Here is a 23804-nt window from a genome sequence, read left to right as displayed (position 1 = left end):
ATAGGAAGAATCACAAACGCTCCATTGTCCCACTGACCATGTCCTCTCGGAGAGTATGAGCCACGTTTCTAGGTGATCGTATCAAGACTGGGACTGGTCGTTTGCCGCCATGCTTGCACCTCCTTCCCCACGCCGCGGAACTATCCTCCTCGAGGGGATCACTCAAAATAAGGAGACCACTTGGCGCTGGACTCAATCTCAACCATTACTTGAGGTCTTTGCAGACGAAAGTGGTAATGCTGTACTCTCGGTTTGGCAAAGCACTCGAGGATGATGCGAATGAGACCGTACTCCAGGTTGTCCTTGTCCACAGCTAGTGCCTCTTGCCTTGGATACTACTCCACCTCAATGTCGGATCCACGGACTTATCTCAAGCACTTAATCATGCTGACAAACCGCGCGAGCCTTGGCATAGAGAACATCTCTAACAGAAAAGAGTAGAGGCGCTCAAGCTGGGAGGCAGCGGGCTCCGACAGTGCCCCTTGCAGAGACATCGCTTCTAGCTGGCTGCTGACGAGCGCCTCATGAGACTGCAGACGGCCGACGAGAGACTTGATGGACTGTCCGGCTTGACTCAGGCCGGCATTGATGTGTTTGTGTGCCGATGGACGACCCGTATACTGAGCAGACTCCGCTGATACCGCTTCGAACTCACTCATCTGGACGGACAAGCGAGCACACATCTCGAGGCCTAGCTTAGCACTCTCATTCTCTTCAGTCATCGCATGCCACTCTAAAGCCACTTCGTCGACGGCCGCGACATCTCCAGCCTTAAGGCGGTCGATCTTTTCCTGCATATCCTGAAGGTGAGTGTTCAGATCGCTGGTGGTGTCGGCAATCATGGCCTTGTAGCTATCCAGAACCTTGGGCGAGATGGGGGCAATGCGTCTACGGAACAGCAGGGTCAGCGTAACGTCCACAGAAGTCAACGCAGCTTCACTCACAAATTAGCATTCGCAAGACCGATATTGATCATGGACTTATGTGCGGCAAGCATGGCCCTAAAGTCATTAATGTCTCCTTGGAGATACTTTTGTGTGATCCAGTCGCTCACGCTCGGTCGCGACGTGTCGTTGGAGTGCTTCATGCATTGGGCGGTGATTTTGCAATATTCCTCGCAAGCTTGACCACACCGCCGGAGGGGCTGCTGGAGGAATTCGAACTCGAGGGTTGGCTTACTCGCAATCGTCTCTAGGAGCGAGTCCAAGACCACGACTAAGTCGCCGATTTCCGCTTTGCGCGCGCGGGCGTCTTTGTTCTGACTTCGCAAGCTGCGGGTGAGGTTGAGGAGATACATTCCATATCTATTAGCTCAGAAAGCCATTTCCTTCATCGAGTGACGACAACCCACCATTACCACATTACAAGATGTCCTTTTTTCCGTGTATCGATTTCCTTGAGGCTGCATCAGCGAGCGACGAAATAGCAGTGGCATATTGTTTATTCGAGATGGCAGTTGTGAGAGAGGATGGAGTTGCGTTTCTATTTCTACACTCATTCTAGTTCTCGTAACACCCTACTGTTAAAGCAACCGAACCCAAGACTTGTAAAGAGAGAAAAAAGAAAGAAAACTGTCCGCCCCGGGCAAACGCTCCTCTGCTTGCTAATCTACAGAGCATCAAATCAACGTAACTTCTCGTGTAACCTATGAGGCCTGATGTTGGCTCAGTGAACATCCTCTTTATGGGGGTCAAACGTAGGGGAAACTTCGATTGTGACCCGCAAAGATCTCGAAATGTGCGAGGCTTAACTCCATAGTCTCTTTCACAGAATTTTCGAAAAGGCGTTTCACAGCCTCGAACTTTTCCTCTTGATCAGAACAGACCCCGAAGCGTACATCGAAATCGTATATCGCTAGACAATCCAATATGAAACTCAAGTTTACCAGGTTCTCATTGTCGATCGGGGGCTAAGACATAGGATTTTCGAGGGCTATATTGCAAGGGCTTCTTTACAGAGCCCACGACACGCTATATCCCTTCCCGAGGCGAAATATCACTTTGGCAGCCACGTTGACCTCTGCTATATACAGTATAGTTACATTGTCTGCTCCATCCGCGGTGTTTTGAAGCAAATCGACCAACTGCCGACAGATAGAAAGCCGACTAATCCGTACACTGTTTCTACTGATAACGTAGAGCCGGCCATCGTACCCCGCGAGGTTTTTTACAAGTGATTTCTCTTTCTTCATTTCGGCTACCTAGACGATCGATAATGTCTTTTGCGCGCATGCGTGTTCGTACACTAAAGGATCTGGACGACGATGTGATGGATTCTGTAATATTTACTGAAGCTTTGATACTACTCATCACGTGGAAATTACTGAACTCGATCGTCACGATTTCGAGTCGTTATCATCCCGTTCCTAGACACCAACTGGCTCAGTCATTCGCTTTCCTTGCTAAAAGCGTAACTCCAGGTCCAAAACGGTCGTTGAACTTTGTGGCATGCATGGACACCCCCGATTCTGTCTGTTGAGCCTGTCGACGACTTTGTGTGCCTGCCGAAGACCGAAGATGCTCCAGATCCAGTTGCGTCAGAGCCTCCATAGACTTTTGCACAGTTTCATCTGTGACTTGCCCCCCCAAATGCCGAGATCGACCGCTTAGATTAAGTCGTCGGGCTACTACGAGATCCTTCACTGTCGAAACCGAGATGGCGTAACTGTTCTCTGCCAAGGTCAGATCCTCAAAGACATTGCTTCGCTCGTTGGCTTGGTCGCCAGCCTCAGAGACAATCTGAATACACTGGCTAAGGCTCTCCTTCATCTTTTGGAGTCTGTCCAGCTGGGAGATCACGGGCTCAGGGAGGTCCTCTTGTAGAGACATTGCCTCTAGTTGGCTGCTGACAATGGCTTCGTGCTCTTGGAGACGGCTTACGAGAGACTGGATAGACCGTCCGGCTTCACCAAGACCATTTTTGATGTGCTTATGTGCCGATGGACGTCCGGAAAACTGTGTAGATTCCACAGACGTGGCCTCGCATTGTGCAAGCTGAGCGGACAATTGGGTGCACATTTTGAGGCCCTGCTTAGTGCTTTCCTTCTCTTCTAACATCGCATGCCACTCTAACGCGATATCGTCGACGGCTGTAGCATCTCCGGATTTGAGGCGATCGATCTTCTCCTGCATGTCCTGGAGATGCGTAGTCAGGTCGCCGGTGGTGTCAAAGATCATATCCTTGTAATCCTTGAGAACCTCAGGCGATATGGCTGCGATGCGACTGGGGAAATTGAATATCAGAACAGCGTCCAAGAATGGCGAGTTGGGTACACTCACATGTTGGCATTCGCGAGAGCGATGTTGATGGTCGACTTGTGCGCCGCTAGCATGGCCTTGAAATCGTTGATATCTCCTTGGAGGTACTTTTGCGTGACCCAGTCCCGAACGCTTGGGCGCGTTGTATCGTTGGAATGTTTCGTGCATCGGGCAATGATTTTGCTATAATCTTCACAGGCATCACAACATCGCTGGAGCGGCTGCCGGAGAGCTTCAAAGTCGAGACTTGGGTTGGTTGCGATTGTCTCGAAGAGTGAGCTCAAAACCCCGCTCAAATCACCAACTTCTGCTTTGAGCCCTCGAGCGTCTTTGTTCTGGCTTCTGTAGTCGCGGATGGCTCCGTGGAGCGCCACACTGGCTTTGAGCGCGGAAGCTACTGCTGTTGTAATAGTGATTGGATCCGCCATGATGCGGTATCCTTGGCTGTGCAGACGGGTACTCTGCTAGTCGAATAGGACGATGATCAAGGTACTAGTTGTTGCGCTGAACACTCTCCGGCTGGTACTTGAGATGCATTTAAAGTTCTCCCTCTCCGCCTGCAACGTTCGCCAGGAGGTCCGCACTTGAGATATGAAGAGGGGCGGCGGCTAAAGAAACACGCTCTTCTCGATGTGGATGGCTCTGGCGGCTTAAAGCTGTACTGCAACATTCCGATGCAACCCTCTACCAAGCTCACTGTTGGTGGGCAACTGGCGGCTGTGAATGCCTCCCCTAAAAATCTCGTCTGTATCAGGCGAATCGCTCGAGGCTGTTGACGCCGTGGTCCGGATTAAGGCTGACCAACCACAAGTGCAAATCACGTGCGGGTGATTGCATGTCCATTTAAACGCTGCCGAAATTAGCAGCCCCCTCACACACGCGCTGACGCATCGAGGTACAATGCGGCCTATTGGCATCCTCGGGATTCGCCGTACGTCAGTGCTGCTCATGATGCCGAACTTGGGCATTGCTGACAGCAGCAGTTGGTTCATCGCAAGCGAAAATGGATTGGTGTCGTTCTAGTACCTGATCGCAGCATCGCTGACCATTAGACCCTGGCCCTACTCGTGCCATGTCTGAACGGTGAATTTTCATTTTCTCGTTGTTGTAGATAAGGCACATTGATTCCTCCCGAACTTTTCTATGCACTGTAGTAAATCTACCATCCTCCTACACATCTATGTGCCTGCCCATTGGAATTGGGACGGCGGAGTGAGTCAATCCTTGAGAGTATTGGCCAAGGCGAAGGCAGGGCGGATAGTGGAGCCGAACACCTCGCCAATTGTGACCACCACTAGTCGGAAGCCATGGAAAGTAGGGATGACGAAGACCTCGATGATGGAGCTGGCTTATTGGTCACGGTGAGGTTGATGAACCTAGGCAATTCATTTCGCCTTGCCACTCTAAAACATTTGCAAGTGTAAAATCCACATTATTGCGATAAGAGGCGCGCGCTAATAATTACCCAATACCAAGCCGATTGCTTACACTTGAAGCTGGCCGAGCCTGCCTGACGAGCTAGCGCAAACCCACGCCTTGGGCCTGAACTTGGGATTTCGTCGCTGCCTCATGGTTAAAGCAAGGCGTAGCCGTGCACAGCCTCCAGGGAACAACCGCTTGCGTGTGGCAGTCCAGGTCTAGCAGACAGCGAAAGGCGCTTCTAGGTGATTTCTGATTGGTCCCCGCATCCCTCAAGGCCGTCTCTAAGAGTACTAAGAGACGCCGACTCCGCCGCTCTGTGCAGCCGCCATCTGACGGACTGGGACTCCTGCCCATCCTACGCCACAAGCTACCCGACACAATGGCAGAAGCAGTCGGCCTGGCATCGGGGGTGCTAAGCTTCGCGTTGCTCGCCTTCAAGTCTAGCATCGCCCTTTACAACACAATTCAGGGCATACGGACCCAACCCAAGCGTGTGCGCGATCTCGCCAACGAGCTTAGTGCCGTGAGCGAAGTGCTGCACTCGCTCACGGAGATAATCGGCAACGCGCCCGGGGACGATCTATCCGCACTTGAACTGCCTTTGCGGCGATGCGACGAGGCGTGCAAAGAGTTTGAGCAAGAGCTCTTGCGATGCTCCTCGCGGTCTGGCGGCGATCGCGCTAGCTTCCGAGATTGGGCCAAGCTGCAGTATATGGGCGATGGCATCGACGAGTTTACACAGCTTCTCGCAGGCTACAAATCCACTATCAATATAGCCCTCGCTGATGCGCAACTGTGAGTTCCATACTCCATACCAAATTGAATTACCTGACTCTGTATCTCGAACAGGCGCCGATCCGCAACGACCGCCGAGAATCTCGAAAAGTATCAAACAATGATTAAAACGACGACCGATGATCTCGAGGATCGTCTCGAGAATATCGACGCTAAGCTAGCCGCCATAATCGAGCACACTGTGGGCGGAAACGATGCCGACGCACAAGAGCTACACCGGATCCGTGCGGAAAGAGAAAGCACGCAGAAATGTCTTGAAATCTGCGCACAGTTGGCGAACCACATCAGTAGAGTCCAACAACGACCTTATGCAGGCGATGGTGCTCCTACCCACGAGAACTTCTATCCGGAACAAGTTACCGATGAGGGGCTCCAAGATTGCAAGAATCGTTTGGTTCAGACCGTCGCAGATTTGGAAAAACATATGCAACACTTGATGGACCGGCTCATCGCCAAGTCGTCGACGAAGATGAGCTCGGAGCATGACGTGGCGCAGCTCGCTAGACTGCGTGAGGAGTGGACGACTGCTCGTCAGTGTCTCGACATCTGTTCCAAAGCTGAAAGCCACGCGAAGGAGAACATTAGCATCATTGATAATTACGCGACCGGAGACGATACCGTGCAGTTCTTAGTGTCGACAACTGGGAAAACGATCCATGGCAAGAACAGAGGGTACGGATCGATGACTCGGCAGGTGGGCGGTCACCTCAGCGATGCCTCGCTCCAGCAGATGTCACGCGACATTACCCGAATCAGCTTGCAGGCGACCGGGACCGAGAGCGTACCTTCGCACGATGGTGTGTCGCCTACTACAGACAATCGGCCGGAGCATGAGTCTAGCGCTCACTTTGGGCACCGTCACGGGCGCGGAGTCAAATTGTCAGAAACCACTGTGGATACGAAGTTCTCGACTCTGTTAACTGTGGACGGAAAATCGGCCATCGCACGATAGCGCGCGTATTGTCAGAGTCAAATTCCAAGAATCCAAGGAAACATGTATGATATGAGAAAGATGTAATTAGAATTTAATCATGGATTACTTTATGGTCGTGGTTCACATGCACCACTTGTCAGTCACTCATTTAGCGTCAGGTCCTTTCCTGCGTGAGGAAACATCTCTAAGCCAATTTCGCCATTCTAGCTCAGAGGTCCCGTGTTTGTCGGCAATTCTGACTTGCCTGGGCGGGCGCACAGTTACACGACATTTCTAGCTCATCAGTTAGCGAGCTTACTCCGATGCTGGACAGTGCTCTCCACCCAAATATCGTCTCGTTGGATTTCCTTTTCTAAACGATTCTGTGGCAGCCCACGTCGCTACCATTACTTCCACGCCCACTCCCAAGCGATGACGCATTGTCCTTTAAACCAGCTCAGGCCATCAATGGTGTTGTCACTCTCCTATGCTAGACAACGCGGACACTTCTTGGGTGACGATAAGCATCAGGCCTGTTGCAGCTCGTTCCAGCAATCTACAGAGCTCCAAAACGTCCTTCCAATCATCGTTACGCCCTTTGCTCAGAATGAGCGGCTGTAGGGACTGTTGAATATCCATCATTTCTAGATAAAGTCCGCAAGCCGCCGGCGGCATCATTGTTTGGTTGGCCAACTGAGCTTCGTTAAGGTCTAAGGATGCGGCTTCGGGCGAAGAACTAGCTGCGTCATGGGCAATTTTGTCGTCCTCAACAAGCAAGGTCTTGTTCAAGTTCAAGTGAGCGTCGGGGTTCTCAGGCGTCTCTCTTGAGCCGTTTTTATTGGAGCGCGAACTGGACGATTCCAGAGCTGTTGGACTCGCGTTTAGGTTTAGCCCTCGTCTCCCTATGAAACGGTGTACTCACGACGCGCTAGTCCTCGATTCCCAACCATAGTGCCTCGGGCTGAAAGGTGATTATGTCGGAAATTGAGGGGAGGATTGGTGGGGAATCTGATCGGGAGTGGATATAGTGTAGCAACTTTGATGACTAAGATGCGACCAAGTACACCCAGTGTTATCGCAACGGCGAAAGAGAAAAGTCTAAAGCAACAACGAATGTTTTGGAAATCGGAGCCCCGTACGGTCGATTGAATAGCCTTTTGCTCATCGCGAAGCCTCTAACGACTTCGGCACCATGGCAACTCCATGGCTACACGAGCGACTGAGGCCAGCGCACCATCGGGTCAGATATTTCGACACCGTGAACGCACACCCACTGAACCCCAAGCCGTGTGAGCCACGCTCATCGCAGTTCCCCTCCCTGCTTGTCAAAATGCAGCAAACCACTTTAAAACGTACATCCCCACCAAACCATCGAAAGCGAACGAACAGAACCCAAAACAGCCAGCGAGAATACCACCCGCGACACTAGAGCCATCAAGGTTGATATTGTCCAGCGGAACACGATCGAACTAAAGGAGAATACCAATGCCAGGCATGCAGCCAGCGCCGCCTTTAAGGAAGATTAGAAAGCCAGCGAGCTGGCGCTGGAGGTTGCCGAAGGTGCCAAAACCCGCCGTGGCTCTGATTCACCAGCAACGCGCTGCTCAGCCACACAAGGCTGTGGGCGAAGGACACCCGAACCCCTCATTCCCTCAATGTCTACAGCTCCAATGATCATGACGGAAATATCAAGTTGTACGCCCAACACACCACCATTATGGCGACCGAAGGAGGCCGGCTTGAGGCCTCACATGGCGTTCGGTGTCGACAAGAGCTTTACTTCAATTTCACCTCGAGCTACAGCATAGGGAAGCGCTCTGGACCGTCCCATAGCCCGTCCTCCAAGCCAAGACCAATGCAGTCGGTGAAAAGACGAAGACGACACAACCCCGCTCGACGAGATACCGAGGAACCTACGTCTACGATTGAATCATTACAGGGAGGCGGGTGCGGCTCTTATTAGGTCGAGTCGTATGCGCAGGACAGGAAGATGCCCTTCATAGACACCGAAGCTCAGTAATCTCGGACGGTCCCCGAAAACTGGATACAAGCGACGGCTAAAGATGGAGCGGCCCGGTTTTATTGGCAAAGCCCGGGCTCAGGGTGGGCTATTAGTAAGCAAAGCTGTCAAAGGAAGCCAAGGGCAAGGACAAGATATGAACAGCCGAGAGGACGGACAGAACGACCGTCCTAGTAGAGGCAGCTCCAGACCAGCTGGGTAAAGTTGTCTTATGAACATGGAACGCCGAACAACCGTGCCCTTCCTATCACAGCCTGGTCTGGTATATCGGATAGGGGACTCACGATGCGAGCGCCCTATCGACCTACACCATATTCCCACACAAGGCCTGTGACTAACGTTGCAATAATCCCAGAAACGACAGCGGCCCATGGCATCAATGTTCCCAACATGGCCATGCTTGTCAGTGTTGCGAATAACCCCCCTGCTGGGGTGAAAGCTCCATACACACAAGACTGGAAAGCGGCCGCCAATGTTCCTGGTGCGCCACACAGTCAGCAATCTCGTTAGATGGTAAGGTACGTTGACAGCGTGAATAGACCCAGCAACTCACCAGCGCCAACTCCGGCTGGGCCAAACCCTAGGCCGAGTATAATCATACTCGCGATGGTGAATACAATCGCCCATGTCATTACTAAAGCTATGATCTCTGGAGAATTCTGTTAGCTGAGCCAGCAAACCTTGTTTTCCTAAAAGAGTTCAGCAGCAGCCACTTACGTGGCTGGGACAGCCAAGCCCCGAGAGCGCCCCAATACTGCTTGAACAATGAGCCTCGGCTTCCTTCGTATTCTAGTCCCCTCATTATCGGACTGATGGAGAGGCCATCAGCCATCAACCAAACAATGTTTGCGACATTTTCGGCCGTCGCGTCGTGGTTGATGCGAGCCGCTCTATCAAGAGGAATGTACATTATGTGCAAGATTCGGGGAGGGAAGAAGAACGATACCGAGAAGTTTAAACTGTTTTTGTACTCCTCAGGGTTGACGTGAAGGTCGCAGGGAAGTCATTCTCGAAAGTAGCGACCTCCGGCACGACAGGTATCTTTATTCTCCGCGGGATAAGTCGAAGTATAAGTAGCTTTCGAGGATTGTCGCAAACGCGGGGCTCGACGCATGTGCGGTAGCAGAGAACTATGCACTAACAGTAAGGGAGCCAGCTAAATTTGAATTGAGGCTGGAGAGCAAAGCGGGGAACCTGGAGACAGCTAGCCAGCGTTTTGCATTGGTGAAGTGAGGTACTATGTAGTCACAGCCGGAGGGCGTCGGCTGTCTGGTCGAGTAGCGACCAGGTGTCTGCGGGACGGGCTGTAGTCCTGTTATGCATTTTGGGTCATTACACATTGCAGGCCTTGTGCCTTTCAGTTGAAAAATGATTCTTTTCATCAGTGTGAAGTGACTGACTAAAATCAGCTCTATTTGAAACGATAACATGTGAGAACAAACGAATCTTCACCATGGGATGCTTCGACAAACAAGTTTGATACTTTTTACGTGTTCACCGCGCGTCGAGGTACTATCGGTTTGCCAGCAAGTACGTATTTGGGGAATCATCACAAAGGGAAGTACGCTACAGTAAGGACGTGAGTTCAGAGTAACCTCCGTACGGCCGGCGCCATGCTCCTTGTGAATCAAAGAGGGCCGTACAGGATGCGTGTCCAGCCAGGCCAATAGATGAGAGGAAGCATTGGTCCACTGTTGTGGTGGATTTGGGCACTGGAAAAAGGCCTGCAGCTGCAGCGGAGTCCCTGACTAATGTCGAAGGTAATCATGCAATCCGTCTCCTTACCATTTGACAGAACAGCACCCATCACCGACCACCGACGATGGCTGAAGCCCTGGGCATTGCCTCGGCATTGATTGCCATAGTCACGGCGACGATACAGACAAGCCAAACTCTGTATGGTACAATTCAGAGCTTTCGTAGTCATCAGCGAACGGTTCAGCAACTTTTGGACGAACTTTCAGCCCTGAAAGAGGTTCTCCAGTCCCTGGAGACTCACATCCAGATCGAAGATGACGCGACGTTAGCGTCGCTCAAGACGCCTCTCCTTCAATGTCGTCGAGCTTGTGCTGATTTCGATACGCTGATGATTGAGTGCAGTAAGTATTCTGGGCGGCCGAGAAGTAGCTTCCGAGGTTGGGTAAAGTGAGATACATGGAGAGCGATATACACGGCTTCACCAGTATGCTAGCGGGCTATAAATCAACGATAGCTATCGCTCTAGGTGATGCAAATCTGTCGGTCCATCGTCGAAACCTCTCGTACACTGTGCGTGCTAATGATACGAGGCAGCCGCTCCGCTACGGTCACCATGCAGCTGCTTGGGGAGTACAAGGACATGATTCACAGCACGACTCAAGATCTAGAGGATCACCTCGAAGATATCAACGAGAAATTGAGTCGTCTTACTTCAAACGACATACATTCATCCCAGGCAGTCACCACCAACATAGATCGGATCCAGAACGAGAGGGACAGCACAGAGGTTTGCCTTCAGATCTGTGCTAATGTCCAGGCTCATATCGACACCATGCGCCTTCAACCTATTCCAGGCAGTCCACCATTCCAAGGGACGTCCTGCCAGAACTTGGGGCATGCAACTGTCATAACTCTATCGACTTTGGACCACTGCAAGCAGGTGATATCTGACAACGTGTCGGAGTTGCACAGGCACCAAGATGAGAATAAGAGACGATTGGCACGAGGAACCAGCGAGATTTCACTGCCTACAGAAACCGACATTCAGAGCTTGAGGAAGGAGCTCGACAGTACTAAGAAATGTTTGGCCATATGCAACGCCGCATCACAAAGAGCAGTCAAGGGGGTCCATGTACTGGAGGACATGAGCACAGGTCATGATGGACAGCAGCTGTTTGTCTCTACTCTGGGGGATCTTTTCAACGTCAAAGGAGCGAGCACAGGTGACAGAGGTATACAATTTGTGGGGTCGGTGTCTGAAGAGGCACTAGGGATGTTCTTCCAGAGCCAAACGAAAAAATAGTCATCAAGGTTCGTTAAACACGCCACATCCCTTCTATGCTGTCGTCGTAGATGAACCAGAACCTTGTGGAAAGGAGGCCGTCGTCCGTCCTGTTTCTCGAAAAGACGTCGCAGAAGGGGTGTTATGTGGCCGGTCCGTATGTGTTCGATGAGAGACCACCATTTTTCCAAGTTCCTGGACGGACCCCTCGCTCCACGCCTCAACGCATTGGAACGAGCTGTTGCCGCCCTCAACATCCTCGGCATCATACAAATGATTTTTTGTAGACACTAGGAGCTGTACACCATTTGCCCCAACCTTCAAGTGCTCGAGTTTATGCGTTGGAAGAGGGTCGTTGTCGTGCGTGGTTTCACGAGAGTGTTCGTCGTTGTTTGTCACGTCGACGGCAGGGTCATTGCTAGTGGAAGGAGTGACGGTTCCGTTCATTTGAGTGTCGAAATGTTGCTCGGAGAGAAAAAAATGGCGGCTTGCCTTGCTCGATTGCTATGGGTCGTCTATTTCTTGTATATGTCCTGGGACAAGAACAATTGAAAGGTGGCTATTGCCTGGCGGATGATAGGCATGGACGAAATTACCCCGCACGGAGTCAGCTGTTTGCCTATCCGACCCGCTCGATTTCCTGCTCGGTCTACTGCTGGATGAATGGCAGCGGTGTCCACTTCTGGTCGTCGTGGTCGGCATGGTGCCTAGCACGGGACATTGGTAGTGTGATGGTTTCATCGAGACTGCGTATTCCGTCTGAGCGGTATCTTTCGACGCTAAGTTTGAAGCCAATCCGGATGTGAGGCAATCGGCAGGCCAGATCTAGTGTGACAGCTCCTGGAAATGCGGTTCCATAGACACTTTGGAAAGTGCGATGTAGGCCGTGCGACAACAGTCGAATGTGACGGTGATTTATCGACTGCTGAGGCTTTAACCTTAATAATGAAACAGCACTCATTCAACTGCGTTTTGCTGCGGATTCAAACCCACGCCCCCACCCCCCCCCCGCCCTCGTCCCAGCCCCAACCCCCGACCAGCCCCCGCCGGGGCCAGTCCACCCACACACATGCCGCCTCTCCAGAGAGGTTTACCCTCATAACCAAACACCACCCTGTCATACCTCGTTTTCTGGGGACCCCCACCCCCCCCCCCCCCCCCCCCGGTCCATTTTAAACTTCAGCTCATTCGCAGCTTGCCTTTACACCGTACTCTCACGAATATCCCAGGCAGCCTAACTCTCTAATCCAAGCCGACCCTTATAAATACCTGAGCGACAAAACCTGGGATACCCTCGCCTATTAAACTTACCGCATGCAGTCATAATTCAGTTAATCACATAGTCGGGCCAGGATTGCCCGATAAAGGATAGATGCCACTCTTCTATGGAGATCTACTGCAGGCCCAGCAGAACACTCTAAGCAACACAAATTATACTTATCCCCATTCAATATGCCACTGCTTACCATACTGAAGAGCTGTCACCGAGGTACTAATGCACGTTTCCATGGAACCTTCCACCAACCGTCGACCGCCTGACCGCTCCAATTGAATCATTCTTGCTCACGAGAAATTGTACAGGCATGGCGTACCTTTGTGGAGCTATTGGTGTCGAAATCCTCCCAAAAAAAAATTATCGCAGAGTGCAGAACGGCATGGTATTAATAGGATATTGAGCTTAGCAAGACTTGCTGACAACTGAAATGGCAGATACATAAAATAGGTGCCAACATTATCGACCTCATAGAACTTGCACGTAGGGGTGAGAGTCAAAGCTCGATCAAGACTTTCTTTTCCGTCCAATAAATCGGGTACGATAATTTGAGTGTCAGACGTAGAGGGAAACAAGGAGGCGCATAGTATCAATTTCAGTCTACGCAAGAGCAAAGCGAGTCGAGGGCTTTGTTCTCGCTGCCATCGTTGTGAACGTAAGTGAGCATTGATCGTACCGATATTTCCAGAATACTCAACACATCTGAAAACCTCCAATCATACCCTCAGTCCCAGATATGTTTTCAAACGAGTTTTCTTGCTCAGTAACGACCCGTTCACAGGAAGACCTAGGCTTACCAAAATAACGCTCAGCTGATCCTCTGTAGCTGTCTTAGTTAAGTTCCTGTCGCTCAAAGCCTTTCTTACCTGGAAGCTTGTGAAACGAGGCATAGGATGTCGGAAATCCAGGGATGTGTTGATTGTTAATACCGTGGAAGCTTCGTATCGAGGTTGTGCAGCAACTTGCGAAACGATTAGATAGTCGTGCTGCAACATTGAAGTGACTATGTAGGGTTAGTCGAATCACAATGTCAAGACTTGGGCTCATTCGTCATTACCCTGCCCGAACTTCCAGGAGAAGCTCTCGAACGGTCCGATTCACATCGCTGGTCCCAACCTGATTTCGCAAAGCATGGTCATTGCTGCGAGCGATTGCCTGCTCAATCGTACTTATGGTATTCTGAGCATTGTTCAATGTATGATTGACGCCTGTCATATTCTGGCGGGTTTCATCGACAGTGTTTCCCATTGTAACTAATGCATCCTTGGCATCAGTAACTGTGCCGCTAACGGTCACCAGCGTATGCTGCATCTGATCAACAATGCTCTCCGTCGTTGTAACAGCTTCCTGTGTACTGATGGCAACACAGGTGACTGCCTCCAATCCATCCAATATATTGTTGGCTAGACTGTGGTTCGCCGTCACTGCAGCTCGTGTCTGATCGAGCGTGTTGTTCACCGCTGATACTGCAGCTAAAGTTTGATTAATCGTATTATCCGCTGCTGAAACAGTATCTTGGGTACGGACGACTGTTTGTCGGACTGCCGCTAGATCACTCATAATGTTGTCAGCTGTGTTGACGACTGCTGTCGTGGCATCGTGTGTCTGGTTGACTTTCCTATCAACCGCTTCGGCAACATTCTGAGTGTTGGTGATAGTGCGAGTAACTTCTGCCAATCCGAGCTGTAGGTTAATCACGGTGTCGCCGTTTGCTATCACAACAGCTTGGGTTCTATTGACCGTATTGGCAACTGCCTCCACGGCACTTTGAATGTTGTTGGCCGTATTTTTGATTACTTGCAGGTCGTTCTGAGTGGTGGTAAGTGGGCAACCCATCTCTGTCAGTGCCCTATGTGTCTGGCAAGTGGTGTTATTTAGGACTACAATGTCACTTTCACCTGGCTTACTGTGTCATTGACTGCAGCCGAGGAGTCACGAGTGTCATTGATCGTAAGACGGATTGCTGCCAGAATGTTATGATCATCGGCAACAGTCGCGCTAACGACACTAAGGGCGTTCTCAATGGATACGACGGCTTCACCAATCTTCTTCAATCTGTTGTAATATTGCTGCGTAAATATGTGCTCTCAGGTAACGACTGTGACGAGGCTACCTACCTGTCGTCGAATTGACTGGTGAGGCATGCCTGCGCGTGCATCATATTGAAGAGCTTCTCAGCTTTTTCGGCTATCTTGGTCAGCCTTTCATCAATGTCATAGAGGCGCTGCGTATTGCATGAACCGGGCACTGGCGGGCCGTAATTCACCCCGCAGGCTGGGCGAATACATTGCTGGGGCTGATGTCCCTAGCGAGTCTTGTTAGTATATTTCACGTCTCTGTCTCTCATGATCACCACAGAGCCTCTCACATGATGAGTTCCACAAGTCGCCATCGTAACTCGTCTAACGTGGTCCGAGGAAAGGATGCTCCGTGTGATGGTAGATGTGTCGTTTGCCCAAGCGCAAATGCGGACAGTATGTCTCGATCAAGCTCTTATACGGAATGGAACTCACTGTTGCCTCTATCCAGGCAGGCTGCGCTCTGCGAATACTCACATGTAGAGAGTGTACCATTCTATGTATCGAGCAGCAGTTAGACAGGCAGGGGTCATTGTGTGTATATTGATGAGTATATCGAACGAATGGCTATGGGAAGAAACCCCATATCTATATAATGAGTGTATGACCCCCTTGTATAAGGTTACCCTTGCTAGCCTTATTCATACTTCTGGTTAAGCATGAGTCAGGTCGCTCGAGGCGAAACAAGTACCGTAACGAATGTCCTGGGGCAGTCTGACACTATGTTTCTTTGGGAACGCAAGGATCGCGTCGCGAGAAACGTTCAATAAGCTGAGCCTGGAGTGTGCGCAAGGGCGATTCGGCAGCGCACATACCCATTCAAATCAATCAAACAAATAAGTCAAACAAACAGTCAAATATAGGAATTTCAGCAAGTCAAACAATCAAATATTCCAGCCCGCATATTTGATATATTTGATCAGATCTAGAATCGAAGGGTGGGCCCGAATATACCAATAATATACCGAGAAAATACGGAAAAAAGGAGCCGCCCGGACCCGGATTCGAATACCGGACCTCGGGAATTAAAGTGGACCCGCTCTAAACAATTTCCGCGCGTCCGCCGCAGAATCCACTATACTATCTATACCTCTAAGTGCAGCTCTGTTCTACAATAGATAATCAGTCAAATCAATCAATTATTTGTCAAATCAGTCAAACAATCAAATATGGCGCGAGAAATCAGCCAAACAATCAAACACGAACCTCATATTTGATTTGTTTGTTTGGGTATAAGCGCTGCGATTCGGAGTCATGCGGCATTTCAGTCAGCCATGCTGATGGTTTTCAGTAGACCAATATAGATTTGTTGGAGTCCTCTCAATGAGAGGTTGGTGAACTGCACAATATCATCCACGGCTACCTGCATACCGACGAATTAATTGGCGTCACGTTAGTACAGTTGACCTGCAATGATGTTACATTTCCCGAACCGCAAGCGGCGGCTCTGTTGTCTGAGGCGAATCCTGCCGTAATCATGCTCCTGCACATAGCCGCCGCCAAAGCAGCTGATTATTGTGGCAACTCGGAGAGTCTTAATTTGCTGTTGAGGGTCCTTGGCCTATCGATTCAGTGATCATCAGAATATCCCGTCCCAGCCACGCTTCCAACCTTTCCAACCTTTCCAATCAACCCGTCAACCAATCCATCCTATCTAAACACTGTTTTACCACTTGATTTCCTTACGAATATCCGCAATATGCATAAGTACCTGGCTCCCATTGTTCCCTTTAAGAAGATTTCCGAAGCAATAGAGTTGGCAGGCATGATATCATATACAGGCTCTCGCAGAAGAATGACTGCACCAGTACAATCGGTCTGGCTTCCAAGGAGACTTGGAGACATGGGCCGAGGACGCGATCGTCGACTGACCCGCACCCAATGGTAGTTGGCGGGTATGGTGGGACTCCGTTAGCTGTACCCTGGATTAAGGAGACGAGAAAGCATTTCTCGAAGTGTCTGTCGCGCATGGTACGATTGTGACCTCACGCACCACATGTCACCAACGTACTCTCCGCTTTGCCCCTGATAGTGGGTGTTCTGGCCACTTCGATGGCGGCAGAACCGCGGCCCAAGCGTTCCACTGCCCAATTCTGGATGACCTTCCTTCTCAGCAAACTCGCCTGAGATGTGTGTGTCCAATCGGATGATCCGCACAAACGCCCTGCGTGTGATAGAAACTTGTAAGGTGGGCCAGGCTGCGCCGAGAACAGCACCCCACCGCGCCGGATTAACGGTTGAAGGGCCATTCCCACAGCTGCACGGTCTGGATTAAGTGTTGCGCATTGCTGTACTTGGGGATCGGCATGTTCGTGTCCCATGAAGGATCGTTGTGGACTTGAAACTGCTTCATTGTAGACACTGATGATGCAGACGTTCTGGCTGGAGCACAAGATTGACGATGTCATTTTGTTCTTTAGTCAAACTCGAACTCATTCTCAGAATGCTCGGAACCATTCTCATAGACAGTCGATGGAGACAGCATCGTCGCTTCGTATTTGTCACACTACACTTCACACAAGTAGCATTTGCCTAGCCTGCGAGCTTTATGACTACCACGCCTGAGCCTGATCGCATTTACGCGCCTACTCCTGCACGTTGGTCGCAATGCACCTCGCCTTGTTAATGCTAGCTTTCAACCGAAAGTCTATGCAAAGACGTGAAATGTGATGAAATATTTGCCAAGTCGCAATTCCATGTTGTGGTTGGTTCAGGCCAGTCAATCGTAGGTCGGCTATGCTAGTCACCGCTCAGCGCGACTCGCCATGGCGAACGACGTTGATGGGATAGCCCACGCGGGCGAAAGTCGACATCAGACGGATCTCCGGTGCGGGCTGCGCGTTAACAGGGGTATACGCACAGACTGCTATACTCGCCAGTACCACCCTCAGCGGAGACGATATTTCGTTAGTCGCAGACCTTCGACTAGGGTTCTGGCGGATAAGAAGGACGACGGGAACGAGTACCTTATAAACATCACCAGGCATCAGTCCGCTTATTTTCGTCCCCATGGAAGAGTACTTCCATGCCTCCAATTGCTTCTCCGTTCCAGAATCACAAGTCCCCAGTCCGGCCAAAGGTATCGCGTCAATATGGACCCACTTACCGTCGGAACCGGCGTTCTAGCCGTCGAAGCTTCGCCTTCACGTCCTGCACTGCGCTCCACAGCCTCATCCGCAGCTTGCAAAGTCAACACAAAGACGCCCGCGCGCTCAAAGCGGAGGTCGGTGACTTGGCCGCGGTCTTGAGCTCGCTCATAGAGACGATTGCGAGCAATCCAAACCTCGACTTCGAATTTCTCCAGCAGCCGCTCCGTCGGTGTGGTCAAGCTTGCGAGGAATATGGCCAAATTATCGCCCAATGCACGGCGCATTCCAACGATACGTCGCGACCGAGCGTGCGTGACTGGATCACGCAAAAGTACCTTCAAGGTGACATCAACGCCTTCAGGGCCATGCTTGCCGCACACAAATCCACGATTAACATCGCTCTTGCAAATGCCAATCCGTGAGTCAAGCTGCGTTGATTCATAGGACATGACGCTGACCCTACCGTCTTGGAGACGCATCGCCGCCATCCCGCCTGAAGTACTCGACAGTTACAAGGACATGATTGCCGATACGATCAACGATTTGAACACGCATTTGCAGGATATGCAGGAGAAGATCGACCGCCTTAAGGCTGGGGATGTCGCAGCTATTGACGAAGTAGCGCTGGAGTGGCATGCCATGGCGGAAGAGAAGGAGAGCACCAAGCAAGGCCTCGACATGTGTGCACGCTTGTCTGCTCAGATAAATCAGTTCGAAGCGGCGTCGGCGGAGTCTGCTCAATATGCGGAGCGTCCGTCGGCACACAAACACATCAAGACCGGCCTGAGTCAAGCTGGACAGTCCATCAAGTCACTCGTAGGTCGTCTGCAGTCCCACGAAGCGCTCGTCAACAGTCAGCTGGAAGCCATGTCTCTGCAAGGGGCACTGTCCGAGCCCGTCACCTCCCAACTCGAGCGCCTTCAGCAAACGAAGGAAAGCCTGAGCCAGTGTATTCGTATCGTATCCCAAGCCGGCGAGCTGGCCGAAGAACGCAGCAACGTATTTGAGGATCTCACCTTAGCAGACAATAGCTACGCCTTTTCTGTTTCGACAGTAAATGATCTCGTGACGGCCCGGCGACTCAATCTCAGCGGCCGATCTCGGCACTTTGGTAGTCAAGTAACGAACGAAACCGTGCAAAAGTCCATGGAGGCTCTCACCCAACTGGACGCGGAGCATCTGCGGTACTCAGCCGGAATGGATGGCTCTCAAAAGGCGACAGCTTTTGCCACGACGACAAACGGCTCGCCAAACTCGAGGCACTTTCGCGATCGCTTCGGGCCGGGAGTCACCTTGGTAGCAAAGAATGAATAAGATAGTATCCAACGTTCAGTCCAGGCCATGATTGCGATCTGACGCATTTGCATTTTTGTGTTTGCGTGAATATACCATCCTCACCATATCTTCAGCCAAAGCCGCCGTCCACTACCCTCCAGCACCTAATCAGAGAAGGCCCCCAATGTTCTGTCCTAGAGTCATTGACATCATGTCCTAGTCATTGTACTGATTCAGAACCGCGAACCCCAGTATATGGCCGAGCTACCAGGCAGCTGGGGGAGTCGGCCCGCAAGACCCGCTGCATGGATTGGAAAGCAAGAGAGTTTTGACAGTGAACTTATCTGCACAAACGACAGTATCGGACAGCGAACAGGCTATCAAAAGTCGAGTTGAGAAACTGCATAACACATCGTTCCGCCTGCCGTAACCCTCATATCAACAGAACTCCACGCTAGAATCATCAAAGTTTATGGTCCACCACCTACGCCCCGTTCCGAGTGCCTCTAGATATATGAAATGCTGCAGGCATTGAACTAGAAGAAGGAACAAAGGTTGATCTATTGGATGCGTGAAGCATTAAGGAATGGGTTCCATCTCAACACAAAAAGCCCAATGTCATTGCGACCTTGTCATCTCCTTGTTCTTGCTCTTGGCTTCTTTTGGCAGCTTGGTTGACCAGGAGCCCACCTGGTCCCGGGCTTTGAACAGTAAGCACAGACGCTTTCATCCATAGCCGTCACTTGGAACCAGTTTTCGGGGACTGTTCAAACTTTTTGACCACCGCTTCTCTAAGCAGAATCTAGCCTTTTCGGTGGCCAGTCAGGCGGCATCACATGGACTTACGGAACGAGAGTGTAGTGGAGTTGCGTATCAGAGTGCCTATTCGATAGGAATCTTCATCAACTCCATCAGCTTCTTACTCTGAGCTGTAATGTCATGACCATAAGGCCCCTCCTCAGCAGTATATTCTTCGAGCCTGACGTGCTCTGCAACACATGTGGCGCGTGGCTTTAAGGAACATTCGCATATCTGGACTCGGAAGCTGTGCAGCAACCGCGAACTCTTGTCCGTGTCCTGATGAGGCGGGATCCTGAGCTTGGGTTTCTCTAGGTAGGTGCTTTCCTCACCGGAGGGCAAAGTAGGTCTTTACAAGAGGCCCGCCAGGGCTGTGTGGAAGGTCGATCTGCACGTAGCAGCATGAACAGAAACCCTTGTGTCATTCATGTAAGAACCCGTCCCGATTATGCGAACTGACGTGGATGAGATTCCCCGTGGCGATGAGTGTCGACTTCTGTACCTTTTTCATGATCAACCTTACTAACCTCGAAGTACGCCAACATATGTGATGCAACTCCCCGCACGCTCTTGCACACGAGGAACTCAGCTGGCAACGCCGTGGGGTCAAGTGGACGGCGGTTCAAAGAGACAACAACATCGACCATGACTCCGATCATCTACCCATAGCGACGTCCCTGAACCTAGCAGTGACCGAGCTACAATGAGAGGAGAAACGAAAGTGGAAAGCTGTTGATAAGGAAATATTCATCGAGACGCTCCGGAGATCGCTGCCGCAGCTACGAAGGCCAAGAACAAAGGCGGCGCTCGACAGATATGTAGAGACAACCACAGACGCTTCCAGACAGCGTTCGTGTTCTTTTTCGGCCTGCTCCGTGCCTCCGGCGATGTGGATACGCGGTCCCTGCCACCACGGAGGAGTGATGAAGGGTGGTATGTCTTGCTGACGCGGCTGACATTTCCCCGTGCTTCGGACACAGCCGTCGCACGGGTTCAGGGGCGCTGCGATGCCACAGTCCCCCTCACAACAAAGATGATATCGACACGTCCAATTGCGCATGTCCGGAAAAACTCACCATCTACAAGAAGCTGACCTGCGAAGATCGCCGGATTGAGCTTTGTCGTACATTTGGTGAGCGTAGATTCGATGCCATGATCTACGGCCAACCTGACGCACTCCCACCACCCCACGGAGTCTTTGTTGGCACCGGCCCAGCCTCTGTGGGCGCCGCTGGAGCTGTGAAGAAAACCTACAGACCAAGTTATATGAGAGTCGACCCGCGTATCCATTGGTCCCACAATCGCTCCGACAAGTGGTTCGAACAGAAAATGGAAGAAATCAAAGCTCGCGGCGGACGGAAAGCGAACTTCGGCAAGGCAGCCCATCGAATGAGAATGCAGAGAATTGCCACCGAGCGGCGTGAGGCGGAGGACGCGCCGATGGGAGCGCTTGCAGAAGGCCGGGACCGGATCCCGCTGGTGCGTAGCAAGCCGACAGAACCATGGTCACACCACAGACAGATGGATTTTGGCGACGTACCAGCACATGAGCTGACAAGGTATGTGCAAGAGAATGAGAGTTGAATGAGGGCTGCTAAGTGGATGCGAGAATCACGGGAGGTCTATTTACAAGCCGCAAAGCTCGAGGCTGATCACGAGCCGTGGGAACATCTGTTCAGGAAGAGGAGGTAACGCTTTTGAACCTGATGGGAAGTTGCAAAACTACAAGGCACTTAGCCTTTCCCCAAAAGGCGACTGGAAGAAGACGCTGAGAGCGCACTCGCTGCCGCCTGCAAGCGTTGGACTGAGTCTGGGTGATTTGGGGAACAAGCTATGGGGCTGTTGCTGTGGTCGCTGTGACGCTGCCATGGCAGCCGCTTGTTGGGTCTGGCACACAGCGCGGAAAGCACCACAACTGTAACGGCGTTCACTTCGACCAAACATCCTGCAAGCCTTCAATCGTAACCACACACTCAATATACTAGGCTCTGTCGTCATTCGCTCAGTTCTTGAAGATTTGACTCGCGCCGAGACGAGGTTTCTTTACGGCGCACTCTTCTCTGGGCGCCGGCAAGATCGATGACTTTCCGCAAAGCATCATTGTCGGAGCCCAGTCATCCTCGAAACCATCTGTGCCTGAAGCCATCTCTTATGTTCATCTCCCGGCTTATGAGGGCGCTTGCACTCGACTTGTAGCTGAGAGGATTCTTCGTGACTATCCATCTATCAATGCGATAATTCGGTTCGCGGATGACGGCAGACCACCCCACTCGCTGCAAGTGTTGACATGGATGCGAAGGCAAACAGATCAACGAATCAAGAAAGCAGATGGCCTCTCAGATGTTAAGGGCCTTCTGCGCCTCAGATTACAGTACAGGGTCGGACTTTTGTCCTCTTCGGTCGACCTGCCTGGTATTTTCCACTCGTCGTCCGCGACGCCAGCAAGTGAGGGCATGTTGACCGCTGGACCTCGCGGAAAGCTCCATGCGAAGGTCGAACAGCATCTTTCTGGCTGTCATCGTTACCAACGATCTGCTAGCTGATCAATTTGATATGACGAAGGCAAAGGAGCAAGACCTGACAAAGGTCCGAACGCTTGGTGTGATAACAAAGCCAGACGTGTTCCTCGAGGTTCCTTTCAGCGAGGTGGAGTGTCTGAGCCTTATCACTTTCTTCAACGACAAGAGACTGCTCACATGCGGGTATTGGCCGGCAAATCCTCTGCAACTGCGCAGCATTTGAGGATGATCTCGGGCTCAGTGGAGGGTGAATCTCCCGCGTAAAAAGCCTGGTCCTCGTTCGTCATCGCCAGCCGTGGAACAATCGCTATTCTGACTAAGCCGGGTCACGCTCTCCTCAGAGAGAAAAGCCTACCTTCGATTCTCGAAAACATCCAGAATGGCCGTGAAGGCATCAAATCCAGCGTGGCAAGGCCTTACCCCACTAGTGTACAATCATGACCATTTGTTGCTTCGTTTTCTGCATTTATGACCAGCGTTTCTGAGGTCAAGAAATGCAATGTGCTTCAAAAACTCCAAACATGGTGGTCGCTGCCTGATCTAGACTAAATTGTGGAGCTATCACGATGAATTACAGTGCGCATTTGCGGAGAGGTATTGAGGTGGATGTGGATGCACATCGCTTTCTAAGAGATGGCACTATGTGGAGCAACGGAAACATCTAGTACGCTCCCCTTAAGGGAAAGCGACTTAAGTATGAGAATAATCGTCGTTATTGTGGCATGATCCGTTATGCTCAGCCTCTCAAACCCCCGTCTTTACGCAGAGGTTAGACAAGGGTTTGCGCCAGAAGCCAACATGAAGGTGTGAGGGACTCAGCACTTGGGTTTCGGTCCAGTCATTTATGGATGCCACCGCTATCCTGACAAGAGCCATGACAGACAACGGCCAATTTTCCTTCCAACCGAGTGACTTTCGCGAATACATATGTAACCCGCCAGATACGAACACCATGTTAGGTGGGCATGCGACCAACACCAGTGTCTAACAAAGCTAACATCGAGAGCAAGGGATGACATGAAAGGAGCAAAAGAATGGGGGGAGGGGACATCCAGCTTTGGGCAGAGTACTCCGTACATGACACAACTTTTTTGTTCAATTTTCCATCTAGGCAAAACGTACTGGGGACGCCCATGTGTTTGTTGCGCAAGTCCCTTCCTCAGCTCCCGCACGTCGAATCCGTACAAAGCACGTCTCGGCACCCATACGACTGCCCTTCACCTACGCGACCAGCAGGTGCAAACAAAGGCTAGAAAGTTTACGCTTCGTTTGTTCTGCGGCGCTTTCGGGGCTGCCCTTGTGGTCCCATCTGCGATTCGGTTGCGATGGCTGAGATTTCATTGATTCCCCCGAACCTGGCCAACTGAGTCAGCAAAGCTTGATGG

General features: G+C 51.3%; 11 protein-coding genes across 11 annotated transcripts; 5 read left to right on the top strand and 6 right to left on the bottom strand.

The window, feature by feature from the left end:
• Positions 1-365: 365 nt before the first annotated feature.
• On the bottom strand, positions 366-1297 carry CABS01_16508 (uncharacterized protein; the record flags this gene model as incomplete). Its single annotated transcript, XM_060549838.1, has 2 exons — positions 366-888; positions 945-1297. 2 exons carry the CDS (start codon positions 1295-1297, stop codon positions 366-368), a joined length of 876 nt encoding a protein of 291 aa, XP_060405466.1.
• Positions 1298-2381: 1084 nt separating this feature from the next.
• On the bottom strand, positions 2382-3685 carry CABS01_16507 (uncharacterized protein; the record flags this gene model as incomplete). Its single annotated transcript, XM_060549837.1, has 2 exons — positions 2382-3222; positions 3279-3685. 2 exons carry the CDS (start codon positions 3683-3685, stop codon positions 2382-2384), a joined length of 1248 nt encoding a protein of 415 aa, XP_060405465.1.
• Positions 3686-5058: 1373 nt separating this feature from the next.
• On the top strand, positions 5059-6426 carry CABS01_16506 (uncharacterized protein; the record flags this gene model as incomplete). The annotated part of the gene is made up of 2 exons (XM_060549836.1): positions 5059-5474; positions 5529-6426. The coding sequence occupies 2 exons, from the start codon at positions 5059-5061 to the stop codon at positions 6424-6426; spliced, it is 1314 nt and encodes a 437-aa protein (XP_060405464.1).
• Positions 6427-6864: 438 nt separating this feature from the next.
• On the bottom strand, positions 6865-7065 carry CABS01_16505 (uncharacterized protein; the record flags this gene model as incomplete). The annotated part of the gene is made up of 1 exon (XM_060549835.1): positions 6865-7065. The coding sequence occupies one exon, from the start codon at positions 7063-7065 to the stop codon at positions 6865-6867; it is 201 nt and encodes a 66-aa protein (XP_060405463.1).
• A 677-nt stretch (positions 7066-7742) lies between these two features.
• CABS01_16504 (uncharacterized protein) lies at positions 7743-7913 on the top strand (the record flags this gene model as incomplete). The annotated part of the gene is made up of 1 exon (XM_060549834.1): positions 7743-7913. A coding segment is annotated over one exon (171 nt), but the record flags the coding sequence as incomplete, so codon positions are not given.
• A 790-nt stretch (positions 7914-8703) lies between these two features.
• Positions 8704-9317, bottom strand: CABS01_16503 (uncharacterized protein; the record flags this gene model as incomplete). Its single annotated transcript, XM_060549833.1, has 3 exons — positions 8704-8885; positions 8961-9056; positions 9125-9317. The coding sequence occupies 3 exons, from the start codon at positions 9315-9317 to the stop codon at positions 8704-8706; spliced, it is 471 nt and encodes a 156-aa protein (XP_060405461.1).
• A 912-nt stretch (positions 9318-10229) lies between these two features.
• CABS01_16502 (uncharacterized protein) lies at positions 10230-11408 on the top strand (the record flags this gene model as incomplete). Its single annotated transcript, XM_060549832.1, has 2 exons — positions 10230-10506; positions 10696-11408. The coding sequence occupies 2 exons, from the start codon at positions 10230-10232 to the stop codon at positions 11406-11408; spliced, it is 990 nt and encodes a 329-aa protein (XP_060405460.1).
• A 13-nt stretch (positions 11409-11421) lies between these two features.
• On the bottom strand, positions 11422-11834 carry CABS01_16501 (uncharacterized protein; the record flags this gene model as incomplete). Its single annotated transcript, XM_060549831.1, has 2 exons — positions 11422-11497; positions 11593-11834. The coding sequence occupies 2 exons, from the start codon at positions 11832-11834 to the stop codon at positions 11422-11424; spliced, it is 318 nt and encodes a 105-aa protein (XP_060405459.1).
• Positions 11835-13713: 1879 nt separating this feature from the next.
• On the bottom strand, positions 13714-18111 carry CABS01_16500 (uncharacterized protein; the record flags this gene model as incomplete). The annotated part of the gene is made up of 4 exons (XM_060549830.1): positions 13714-14469; positions 14568-14715; positions 14778-14965; positions 17845-18111. The coding sequence occupies 4 exons, from the start codon at positions 18109-18111 to the stop codon at positions 13714-13716; spliced, it is 1359 nt and encodes a 452-aa protein (XP_060405458.1).
• Positions 18112-18274: 163 nt separating this feature from the next.
• Positions 18275-19141, top strand: CABS01_16499 (uncharacterized protein; the record flags this gene model as incomplete). The annotated part of the gene is made up of 1 exon (XM_060549829.1): positions 18275-19141. The coding sequence occupies one exon, from the start codon at positions 18275-18277 to the stop codon at positions 19139-19141; it is 867 nt and encodes a 288-aa protein (XP_060405457.1).
• A 1603-nt stretch (positions 19142-20744) lies between these two features.
• CABS01_16498 (uncharacterized protein) lies at positions 20745-22443 on the top strand (the record flags this gene model as incomplete). Its single annotated transcript, XM_060549828.1, has 3 exons — positions 20745-20833; positions 20881-21459; positions 21933-22443. Coding segments are annotated over 3 exons (1179 nt in total), but the record flags the coding sequence as incomplete, so codon positions are not given.
• Between the last annotated feature and the right edge of the window lie 1361 nt (positions 22444-23804).

The sequence above is a fragment of the Colletotrichum abscissum genome (genome assembly GCF_030869225.1).
Source record: "Colletotrichum abscissum strain IMI 504890 chromosome Unknown Scaffold_104.1, whole genome shotgun sequence".
Classification (NCBI taxonomy): domain Eukaryota; kingdom Fungi; phylum Ascomycota; class Sordariomycetes; order Glomerellales; family Glomerellaceae; genus Colletotrichum; species Colletotrichum abscissum.
The sequence above is the reverse complement of the archived record's forward strand: the minus strand, read 5'-3'. Positions and strand labels throughout refer to the sequence as shown.